The 13282-nt window shown below is 32.2% G+C and overlaps 1 protein-coding gene across 1 annotated transcript in view; it reads right to left on the bottom strand.

Moving 5' to 3' along the window:
• Positions 1–13282, bottom strand: part of LOC142328943 (putative G-protein coupled receptor Mth-like 6) — a 40951-nt gene that overhangs the window by 15930 nt on the left and 11739 nt on the right. The window contains exon 2 of the mRNA XM_075373132.1: positions 2724–3539. Within this exon, the coding sequence (XP_075229247.1) occupies positions 2724–3531 (808 nt within the window). The 5' untranslated portion in view covers positions 3532–3539. The remainder of the gene's footprint in view (positions 1–2723; positions 3540–13282) is intronic.

Below are 13282 nucleotides of genomic sequence, written 5' to 3'. Positions count from 1 at the left end.
GACGACAGCGACTTCGGAATTTGCGAGCTACAGCAATTAAGTGAGTAGAAAATATAATTATTTGAAGTACTTTAAAATAATAATATTAAAGGGATATTAAACTAGTTTTAATTAAACAGCATCGTATGTATTTTTGGTTATAAATATCATGCTTATTAAACTGACAATGTTTTCAGTCGGCCTAGTACCGTGAAAAATGTTTGCTAAATGCTAGTACTTCTTATGCCAACTTACGTGCCGATAGTTCTAAAACCTTTAAAAGTTTACCTTCCGCCACTACACATTAAGCTAGGTTTAATGAAAAATTTCACTAAAGCAATAGATCGTGATGAGATTGAATTTTACTTTCTAAAAAACAAGTTCCCTAATATAAAAGATAAGATAAAGGAAGTTGTTGGACCGCAAATAATAAAAATAATAAATGATATTGAATCTGAAAATAGTTTGAATGACTGTAAGGCTGATGCGAAAAAATCTTTTAAAAAGGTAGTAAACAATTTCCTTGGAAATCATAAGGCTGACAATTACAAAGAAATTATAGTTAAATTTCTTAAAGACGATAAAGAACATGGATCTAAAAAAGATCCACTTCTTAGATTCTCATTTGGATTTTTTCCTTACAAATCTTGAAGCTGTTAATGACAAACATGGAGGACACTTTCACCAGGAAACAAACTATCAGGGAAAATGGAACCAAAGAATGCAGGCTCACAACGGCGGGAATCTCAAGACTTATGTATTTACAGCAAACTACACCAAAAAATCCAAGAGAAACAAATTTTAGGCATGCAGAAATTTTGTTATACTACCGCCACAATGCTTTTTCCTTATAACAAAAAATAGTAATTAGAAAAAAAAAACTAGTAGAAAGAAACCATTCACATATTTGAAAGCAGCATCAAAAATAACGGGTGTTTCAAAAAGGACGCAACCCCTTTGTTTGACGACGTGAATTTATTACAAAAATATTAATAAAATACTTATACAATATTCAAATTACCTTTAATAGCATTACAATTAATGTTCAAAGTTATTTCCTGTGATCCCGATACGGGTTCGTACACGTTTCATAATATTTGCAGCCACTTTTCGTAATATTTTAAATCTCACTTTCAATGTTAGCTTTCAATTCGTCAAGTGTATGAAAATGGATTTTAAAAACTACACTTTTTAAATACCCCCTAAGGAAAACGTCTGCTTGTGTAAGATCTGGGGATCTTGGAGGCAACAATCCTTTTGATATCAAACGATAGCCAAAAACTTCCTGTAACATATCCAACGTTTCATTAGCATATGACACGTTGTGTTATGCTGCTGGAACCAACATTCTCGTTCGTGTAAATCTATCATGAGAATAAGTTTTCGATTAAGTTACGATAAACCATACCGTTTACAAATTTGTCAGAAAATAAAGATTCTATTACACGACACCGGGAGATGGGATAGCAAACATCAATTTTACATGTGCGTTATGGTCGTTCGTGAAACGCGTGAAGATTTTCACCGCTCCATATTCGGAAGTTTTGGCTGTTAATGTTGCCATTCGAGTGAAACCGTGCCTCGTCGCTGAAATAAAGACAATCAAAACTTTCAATACCGTTCCCACCAACAAGAGAACGAAACCGACAATATGTAAACATTTTCCGTAGTCTACTTTTTTCAGTTCTTGAACGACACCGATGCCATAAGCATACGATTGTAGTTTTTTAGTAGCCCTGAAAGTTGTAGATAGTGAAACCCTAGCCCTAGTGAAGATAGCCCTGAGTGAGCGCGTCAAACGAATTTTCACATTCTTCAGAACTTCTACTGTTAAAAAGTGATGTGTTACCTATGCTTTTCCGATCACATACACTCCCAGTCTCACGAAATTTAATAATCGAACGCGATTTTGTCAACTTATTATGAACTGAAAAATTGGAAAATTTTATTCTAAACTCGTCTTTCACTCGTTCGTAAGATTTATACGCGCAATAAATCTCAATAATAAATACACGTTCGTCCTTGGAAAACGACATAGTTGAATTTATACTGGTATAGCACTAGCCCATAAGAAAAACATTTCAACTGTTACAAACTGCTAACTGGAATACAGTGTTGCCAATTGACATATAGGGAGAAATAAAATTTACCTATGCGTAACTTCTACCTTCTTAATATTAGGGTTGCGTCCTTTTTGAAACACCCGTTACTATAAGATTTAGTTATTAACATTCTCGTAACAAACAAAAACGATATTTTGTTGTCCAGCGTTACCAAAACACCTTAACGCAACAAAATATCCGAATAAAACAGGCTATTAATCTTCTACGTTTTACCACAAGTAAACGGTGGTTAATGTCTATATTTATACTTGTTACTGTAAATTAAGATGAAATTTAATATAAAGCTTAAAAAAAGTTTTTTTAATGAAGTTCGCGCATTCGCCAGTTAATGTTTTATTTTACTGGTAAAATAGCGTAGATAAATTTTTCTTTTACAATATTAAATACTAGTTAAATCTCAAAATCTAAGCTAAGCTTAGACTTACAATCTGTCTGAATTCCTCGTAGTCTTTCTCTTTTTACAATCTTAAGATTTTCTAATGTACAAGTGTGCCTTCCCTTTCAAAAATCACTTTATATTTACCCACTTTAATATTTATAACAAAGTTAGCCGCTACAGATTCATTAAATTAACACTAAATCTTATAAAAATATATATATTATTAAAAGAAATTATCTTACCTGCTAGATAAATAATGAAGGGTATTGGTTTGTCTGTTGTTATATAAAAATTTACAAACAAATGCGCAATAATTTGAGTAAAACTTGCAGCTATCTTGCTCATTAAACACTTTCCAAATAAATTATTTAATTCTGGTATTACGCAGTATACAAAAAACGTAAACAAAAGAAGAGGTAATGATATAGAAATAGCGACATATTCTAACGCTTCAAATGCAACATGTCTTTCTTTAGATTTAAGTGTTCTAGCAACCACATCTCGTGTTGTATTAGACCATTCCAAACAGTAATGGTAAACACTATAAGTGACATGATTTAATTCGTCGTCAGACTTTATTAAAATAGTTCCGTTTTCAAAAATAATATATTTATTAGACGGTATAAAATCAGAATATTCATTATCATATCGTTGTTGCTCGATCATTGTAAATTTATTATAAATATCAAACGATGTATTTGTATGAATTTTTGTATTTTCCAATATTTGTCCATAATCAAATGTATTACCGTTGTTAGTACATTTTTTATTATTATACGAAAAACTATATCGACAACATTTACGTAAACACGTTATTAAAGAACACGCACAAGCAGTTATTCCATCTGTATCATTGTACACCATATGTTTTGGAATCGTGATATTATAATCTTCCCATGTAATACTTCCATCAGGGTTTACCTCGTTCTCGTAGAATGGTAAAAGATCCTCCTTCTTGCAACTGTTTTCAGTTTTACTTATAATTTTTACTTCGCATAAAATTATTAAATTCATTAAGAATATCAGTCGATAGATATTAATTAATTCCATTTATGCGGCTGTAAAAACAATTAAATGATAATTTTTTTTTCAGAAAAGTAATATTTTTATATCACTAATAATGAGCGCACAACTACTAATCAAACACAAAAATATCGCTAAATTAGAATTAAAACAAGGGATAGATGCTTTGTAAATAAGGAAATATTTTATTTGTTATGACCACACCACAAAAAGACGACCACATAATTAATATATCTGATTATCCTGCTATTATGACAAATATCAATAGTATCGAACACAAATTAACAGTTTTCATCATAAAATTGTATTACAAGTGAATTACTGGTACAGTAAAAATATATATAAATAAATTAAAAAACAACCTAACTTTGATGAAAATTTGCATACATGTTAATAAATATATAGTGAGTGAAAAGTTACGCAACCCAGATTTTAAAAAATCAAAAAACTATTACATTTTTAATAAATATTAAATATTTAATAATATCAAATAATTTTTAAACACATTAATTTTGTTATAATAAATCTTCAAAATTAATGAATAGAAGTTGTATAACCGGTTCAACTGCAGCCACATGTTTTTTCATACCAGCAGCTAGCTTTTTAGTGGTTATAGCCCTGATATGGAATAATTTGACGACAGTGTTCCGTTTTAATCGATCAATCGTGCGAGGATTATTTCTTATTTTAAATAACTCCAAAGAAAAAATTCCGTGTGAGATAAATATGGCGACATAGCTGGCCATAGATCGTAGGAGATGATATTCTCTCCAAAGAACTCACGTAACAGCAAAGTGTATTTATTATTTTATGTGTAAAGTGTTGCACTGTCTTACCGCAACCAGTAATCAAGTTCATCTTCCTCTAGAGCGCTATAAAGTCAGTTATAATCTTCTAGACAGATGTTACAATTACCGTGAAAAATATTCGATCATTTATTCTGTTCTGAGAAATCGTTCACTACACTCCGATCTTTTATGAATATAATGTTTCGCGGAAAAAGTGAGGAGTCTACATTTTAATATCGGTTATTCTGGGTGTTTATATAACCACTTACATGAAACGACGCTAAAAGATACTTAACAAAATATTATCAAAAATCCAAATATTGCCGCGAACAAAACGCATAAACCGTTGAAATAATTGAGTCTTTTACCGCGATCGGTTCTCGCTATTCTTGGAAGTGGTGAATGCGATACGGACGTAACTTTAATTTTTTTGTGGATTTTTTATCTCCCTTGCGACATTCCAATCTCCTAAGATAGCCTTCTTAATGAATTTTGAGGTGATCGTTCAGAGAATACGTAGACATGTTCTAAATAATGGTCATTCAAAATTACCGGCCTGCCGGACCGTTTTCGTTCTTCCATTATCGGGTTTTCTGAAACGAGTGATTATGCGTAAAATTTTAAACTTATTGGTCGCGAAAAAGCTTTTTGGCACTTTAAAAACGATTGCGATTTGAAATGTTTCTAAAGCATAAATACACGTTAAGACTGCATAAAATGCACGTTGGTCTTTCTACATCACATATGTTACTGATAAACAAAATAGAGAAATATTTCTTGATTATTGTGTATACCTATAAGTTATTGCTACAAAGTCAATCGATACCAACCCATACATTAATGGCAAACGAAAAACAAATTTCCATTTCAGTGGGTAATGAATTCAGGGTCGTGTAACTTTTCACTCCCCCCGTATTTACATTTGATGATTTGAATTTTCAGTAATTTGATTTTCTCTTCATGATATATTAATGAGAAGGGGTTAAACATCTTGCGCTAGCGATTACTTTATTGCAATATCGTTTTAACAATTTCATTCCTTAAACAAGTATAACACATAATAACACCTGCCTTGGCACACTATATTAGTCTCATCAAACTACTGAAAAATACCAAAATCCTGTTAATATCGGGGTTTTAAAGCTATGTAATATTTCTCAAGTTTTATGTAAAGTAAGTTTAAGTAAGGTTAGGTAAGTTTTAGGTTTTTGATTAAATTATACACGAATGAAAGAGCAACTCAAACAGTTTTAGCCGTGCGCCAGCTCATAAAGTGTTTCCTGTACCTTCCGCTTCAAAGGGCTAGTAGCAAAGATGGCAACCATCCCAACAGAAAATGTTCTACGAGTGTTGTAAAGTGTGAATCTGTAATTACCGTTCAACGTGCGTTCTGTGTTATCCCTCGAATAAAAATAACATTCGTAGATGGTATAAATAATTTCAAATCACTGGCAGTATTTGTAAAGAAAAGTATAGAGTGATCGAATGTATCCGAAGGCAATGTTGAACGTGTAAGAGAGTCTTTTGTGCGTAGTCCTAGGAAATCCGTTTGAAGGCTAGTCGCGAATGAGCGATTCCAGAGACATCTGCCCTCCACACAGACAGATGCAATGCGCAGATGTAAGCGTTTAAGGAAACGCTTACAACTGCATCCATATCGTTTACAGCCGTTACAAGCTCTAAAGCCTACAGATTATGGTTTGCGTGCTAGCTTCGCAAGTGAAATGATAAACCGTGACGATGAAGACATTATCAATGACGAGTAAGCACTCATAATGTGCGAATCTGGAGATCAGAAAATCCTCATGAAATATTGCGGTGTGAACGAGACTCCCTTAAACTGAATGTTTTTCGTGTCGTATCCCGACGGCAAGTTTAGGGGCCGTTCTTTTTCGTAGAAACAAGTGTGTCTGGAACGAACTATCTTGTATGCTACAACTATGGTTCTTTTCTCAAGTGCAATATGAACCAGAACTTTATTTGGCAATAAGATAGTGCGCCAATTCGCACTATCGGTGCTTGCCGTCGTCGCCACGGTGTAATTTTATTTATGAAGATTTATAAAGGATCAAGTAAGTGTTTCACCAACCCAACTTGAGGCACAGGATTGAAGCAGCTGTCACATCAATTACTCAAGATTTACTGATGAAAGTATGGGGATGAACCCTCCTATCGGCTGGATGTGTGTCGTGCGATGAATGGCGCTCACATTGAACAATTATAGGAAAAACTGTTTAAGTTTCTCTTTCATTTCATGTATAATTTATCGACGTAAGTAAAACTTAAAAGATATAACATAACTTTAAAACCCCGATATTCATTTTGAAACACACGGTATTATAAATCAATAATCAAAAAGACAAAAATTTAAGCAGAACAAGGAAATCAAGGTCAATAAATGGACAGACCACTTTATAAGTTTTTCACTCTGGTTAGGATTTCTGGACCAATATTACACTGAGTCGGTGCAGAATTATACTCTGGATAGTAGAATAGGAATGAATAAACTTGATTTTGTATTATCGAAAATAAAACATCAAAGGAAAACAAATTTCTTTCAAAGATATACAAGAGAGTCTCTGTCGAGTATAAAGAATTGATGTTAAAAATATTTTTCATAACTTCGTGCCAGCTTCCTTTTTATGCGTTCAATTAATTTCATAACACAAGAATAAACTATTTGTATTTGTGTTACATACAGTAAGAAATATTCATAACTATACTAAAATGATAAATTCTAAATGTGGAAAGAATTTTTGCTGTTTATGAAAATAATTAAACATACTGTACTGCAAAATTGAATGATCATATTGTTACGAGAAAGGAGTAATATTATAATGCCCTGCACAGCGACTGTCTGCCTCCTGGAAGCAAGCTTTTGTTTTCTTCATACGCACTGTACATGATTGAAATATACAACTCTATCTTTGTAACTGCTCTAATGCATTGAGCTGAGAAATTTAAAATTATTTTTGACAATCATAACTTAGTGCTGCATTTTGTTTAATCTCTGTGGCTTCACAGAATTATCTCAATAGATTGGTTAAATTATGTGATAAGTCGAGTTTTTCGCATTAGTTATGTAAAATTGTTGCGTTCGGAATGTCACTGTGCAGTATGCTTTAGAATTATGTGGTGCATTCTGTATTTTCAGCGTTAGATTGGTTGCCCTGTGGGTTTGTTGGGCGATGCTCAGTAATTAACCAAGACAGTAATTGTTGAATTGTTATTGAATGTGCTTTGTTTTTCGGAATCAATAGTTGTGAGAAATGCAATTTTCTAGTTGAATACATCTTTCGTGAATGTGACAAATATAAGGACTTATTGAAACATAGGTTTTCTGAAAAGTTTCAAAATACTCCTGTTGCTCATTGCAATGTAGTTTGAATTCTTATCAAAACATTTTCGGCAATAGACTCTGTTGAAGATGCTGATCTATGTGGAAAACCACCAAAACTAAACAAACAGAAGGTGCTTGATATTTTGAATGTTATGGCCGAAAGTCCCCAAACGTCAGTGCATACGTTAGCATAGCAGCAAGATATCGGACTATTTACTGCACATAAAACTGTAAAAAAAGAACTGAAACTTTTGCCCTACAAAGTAATGTTTGTACAGGTACTGAAACCTACAGATCATGCCATCAACCAGTTTTTTTGAAAAAAATTACATAGGTATCCCAGACATTAAAGTAATTATGATGGATTATGTTGATATTCGCCTGATGATTAGGATATTAGGTAGAGATAAAGATCTTGTAATAATTAAGTACATATGCCAACATCACAATATACTGAAGAAGAAGTTGAGGGGTATTATGGAAAGCAATATACTAGAGAATGAAAGGAAAAAGGTACGTGTATTGATGATGCGAGACTGAATGCTGTGGTTGGTGAAGGAAAAGACGGTAAGATAATACAAAAATACGGTTTAGGTAATAGAAACAAAAGAGGAGAGAGGTTAGTTGAGTTCTGCATGGAAATGATATGGTAGTGGGAAACACAATGTTTGAAAATAATAAAAGAAGGAGACAAACATGGGTGTCGACATTGGTTGGAGAGAAGTATCAAATTGATTACATGCTCATACAACAACTGTATGAAAAATACATAAGAACTGTATGAAATATACATATGAAAAATACATAAGAACTGTAACTGAAATATAAGAACTGTATGAAAAATGCAAAAGCCTGCCCAGGTGCAGATATAAACTCTGATCACAACTTAGTAGTAGGAGAAATCAACTTGAAGCTCAAGAAAATAAGGGTTGGTCAGAAATGACCAAGAACAAGAACAAGAGCCAGATAATGTGAATGATCATTGATTAAACATTAAACTGAGGAAACAAAGGCATTAAAAAAAAATCTTTAAAAATATGTAATATATTCAATAACCAATCTCTTTTATATATTATATTATATTATATTATTGTTTTTATATTATTAAGTTAAAATTTGTCTGTGGTAAAGAATACTGATGGTAAAGAAGTGGCAATGGACAAAGAAAGAATATGGAAGGAGTGGGTCAGTAAAGAAATGATAGAGGAAATGAATGAAAGGAGAAAATGGAAAAATGTTCAGAAAGAGAAAGGTAAAAGGAACTATAGAAAGCTTAATAATGAATTAAGAAGAAAAACTGAGATGGCAAGGTAAAAGTGATTACCGCAAAAGTGTGCAGTGATAGGAAAACAAGAAAAAGAAGGGAGATACAATCTAATGTAAAAAGAAACTCAGAAATGGTATTCAAGAAAAATTGAAAATGTTGTACATTGTGTCAGATTGAGTCAAAGAACAAGGATAACTGAAAGGAATGAAGTGAAAAATATATGGTAAGAGTACATCATGGATTTATACACACTGAATGATAGATAGGCCAAGGGGAGTAAGTAGATTTAGGAATAGAAGAAAACAAATTTCATGAAGATTACAAGGGTCATAATATATTAAAATGTGAAGTAAGTATGGCCATGAAAACGATGGCTAATAGCAAAGGTGGAGGATGTGATAAATTACTGATTGAGTTGTTTAAAACTCCTGAAGAGAATGGAGCAATTCTATTGTTGGGTCTGTGCAGTAAAATATGTGATGAGCGTAGATGGCCTACATTCTTTCTGGACTCAATAATGGTACCATTATCAAAGAAATTTAATGCTAGAAAATGTGAAGAATACTGGATGGACTATTAGTCTAATTTTGCTTGCAGGAAAAGTCTTACTAAGGATTCTGAAAAGAGGTTGTATGTCTGAACAGAGGTTGTATAATAAATTGGATGAAAATATAGCAGAAGAACAATATGGCTTTAGAAGGCGAGTTGAAACTAGGGATGTCATAGGACTGCTTCGAATTATTAGTGAAAGATATAATGTTGCGTTTCAGAAAACTTTTGATAGAGTAAGAAGTGATAAATGAATGATAATTTTGAAAAAGAAAGGAATTGATTGGAAAGATAGAAGACTTATGAAGGAATTATATATGAACCAGAAATAAAAGTAAGAGTAAGAAGTGATAACACAAAAGATAAAAATAGAAATCGGAGTGCAATGAGGATGCTGCATGACGCCTACAATATTCAATTTTTATCTAGAAGAAGTCAACAACAATGGTTTGAAGGGTAATAGAGGGGTGGCAATAGGTGGTAGAAGAATACAATGTATACAATTTGCTGATGACATGGTGATGCTGACAGAAAGTGCAACAGAGTTAAATGAAATGCTTAAAGATCTAAATAAGGCTTGTGAGAATTTATGGATGAAAGTTAATAAAAAGAAAACAAAATGTACGATATTAGATGGCAAAGATGAAAATATTAATGTAATAATTTGGACTCGGGTACTAGAACAGGTGGTGAAATTTAAGTACATGGGAAACCTCATAACGGAAGATATATAATGTATATATAGATATATACATAACAGTACCACAGAAATCAGAAAGAGGATAGCAGTGGGTAAAGAGGCATTTAGTAGGAGAAGGAGTTTGCTATGTGGGAAATTAAATTTAGATTTGTGGAAGAGATTGGCAAGGTGTTTTATTTGAACTGTTATGCTTTATGGTGGTTTAAGAAGGGAAGACAAATGGCAAAATGAGGCATTTGAGATGTGGGTGTGGCATAAAATGGTAAATGTCTTTTGGTAGGATAGAGTAACAAATAAGGAGGTGTTAAAAAGAGTAGAAGAAGAAAGGAATATATTAAATATCATTTTAAGCAGGTAAAGGAACTGGCTAGGACACTGTATGAGAAGAAGGTGCTTACTAATAGATGCAGTTGAAGGATTGGTGAATGGAAAGAGAGGAAGGAGAAGAAGATTTCAGTTGATTGATGGGGTTGTGGAAAGAGGAAAAATATGGGAAAAAATACTTACACAGGATAGGAACAAGTGGAGACCAACCATGGCAAGACCTGCCCCATTCACAGAATTCAATGATTGAATTAAATATTTTAATTGTAGATAATGTTACATTCTAATAATTTCACTTATTCAGTTACATTCATTGCATATATTTACTTCTTCTTATTCAATGGAAAGAATCAGTTGAGCAAAATATTTTGAGAATTTCATACATGTTTGATGGATTGCAATTGAATGTCCTCCTTTTTTTTTGTCCTGAACATTTTCTTTTATTACCTAATAGCTTACTTTCTTCCTATTGCACTGTATTAGCATCCTTGTGCTTCTTCCTTCTCTTCCTTTCTTTTCCCTCTATGATGAGAGTTTCTACATAGCTTAACTCCCAACAAAGATGTATTCTCTTCCTTATCTTCTTCATGAAACTCTTCTGTCTCCTATTCTTGTCATTAATTTATCATTTTTTCTGTATTTTTTATTCTTCTCTACAACAATATTTCAATACTATCTTATAGTTTCTTTCCCAATTTGAGTAGTTGATACAAATTTCATATGATAATACTCTCCCGCAAAGTATTTAATTAGTTTACTAGGATCCTTCTTGCCATCAACCATGCTTTTACCTTTGTGAAAGATCTTTTCACTTACCCATAAATAAGTAAAAATCCTCATACACACCCATAGGTTTGCTTTTACCTGTCTGACACAGCTTACATTCCAACTCATCAAAATTTCCAAATGCATAATATTTATTCATTATTCATTAACATAATTTTTGTACTGAAAAACAAAATTAAATTATAAATTTAATTAATTTATATATAAATTACATTTCCTTTAAGAAGTTCTGTTTTATGAAAATATTTTATTTTTAAATGAATATGAAAGGCTTTGATTTATAACATACACAAAATCAGTACACTTACAAGTGCATATATAGTTAAACACAAACATTCACTATATGTTGCTGGTGGCCCTGCCTCCTATTTTTGACAAAATAACTTTCACTTTAATATAATTAAGTACACTAATAAATATTTTTAACAGGTATTTTTTATAATAAATATTAGTTTTATAAATACAATGAATAGTGATTTTACACAGAATATAAACTAATTTAAGCTATACCAAGTTTAACTTACATAATTTTGCTGAATATTTTTTTAAATATTCTTCAAAATGGCATTAAACATTTGTGAATTTTTCCAAATTGATCCTATGGAGCTGTCTTATAACAAATATAAGACGTTGAAAATTTATAATTAATTAGATACGATAGCCCATGATATGCACCAAAGGTTCCCAAACTTATTTTTCTCATAGACCACTTTCAAAATTTTTCTGGTTCCGGTGGACCCCCCTGCAGCTTCATTTCCAGTCGACGGAAAATGTAAAGATTAGATCTAACTATGAAAATTTGCGTTACGGCTGAGTTCCACGAACTAACAGCTTCCGAAAAAAAAGTTAGTATTGATTGGTTAATTTTTGATTGACTGTGCGGTGAGTGGATGTCAAAAAAGTAAAGTTGGCCAATCAAAAAAAATGCTTCCACCCAACTTTACATTTTTGACATCTACTCACAGCACAAGAAAGCAATCAATTCTCACTTATTTTATTTAGAAAACTTCCCATTCAGAGTGGTAAAAAGCAAAAGAAAAATAGTATATTTTTTTGTGTTGCATTTATTCAAATATGTAATCATTACGCATTAATTATTATTGTTATCATATTGCAATATAATATAATAAAATTGTCGTAATATAATTAAAATTAAACATTAATAATGTAATGTAACTTCTACAATGACAATCACAAAATAGTTACAATTTTAATGGGAGGGATGTACTTGATGGATTGACAGCAAATAATCAATATTTGGCTTCAGTTTTGTTAGGAATAAGTGCAAATCTCCCCGTTCTGTGATATTGAATCTGCTCCTTTTTTTGATAAAAGGTTTGTAACGACACTAAAACTTTTTTCGACGAGATATGACGAGGGAAACGCTATCAAAAGCTTTCTCGCAATTCCCCACAGTCCAGGATATTTTTCTGGTATTTCTGCCTGCAGCTAAAATGTTTGATACCCTCTTTTAAATTTCACCTTCAGCTCCTCATTAGTGCTAAGCTCGAGTAGCTCATCTTGTAATATCACACTCCACTTCCGTTTCATCAAATGGATTTATGATCCATGGTGGTATTTACATCGTCAGAATATCTTCAAATCTAATTTTGAAGTCATCATGCAGGGCAATTAAATGTTGAACGTATGTCTGAATACCCTCATCAAGGCATTCTACCTGTGACAAGTATGAAAACTGGGAAAATACGCACCGACTAATATTTTGCTTCATAAATTTCAATTTTCCAAGAAAAGCTGAAATTACACCCTTTGTTTTTATTAAATTGAGACTGTCCCCTTGTAATTGTAAGTTAACGTCATTAAATTTTTTGAACAAATCTGTCAAATATGCGATGTCAGCTTTCAAAGTGATCAGTTTTTCTTTTAAATCTGAATCTTTACCTTCCAGAAACTCTAAAACTGATTCAAAAAGTGAGTAAAATCTTGTTAAACATGCACCTTTCGACAACCAGCGTACTTCAGTATGTAAGAGCAATCGTTGGAAGTCTTCATCATTTTCATCG

Source organism: Lycorma delicatula, chromosome 8 (genome assembly GCF_047948215.1).
Source record: "Lycorma delicatula isolate Av1 chromosome 8, ASM4794821v1, whole genome shotgun sequence".
NCBI classification, from domain to species: Eukaryota; Metazoa; Arthropoda; class Insecta; order Hemiptera; family Fulgoridae; genus Lycorma; species Lycorma delicatula.
This window is presented reverse-complemented; position numbering and strand designations above follow the sequence as displayed.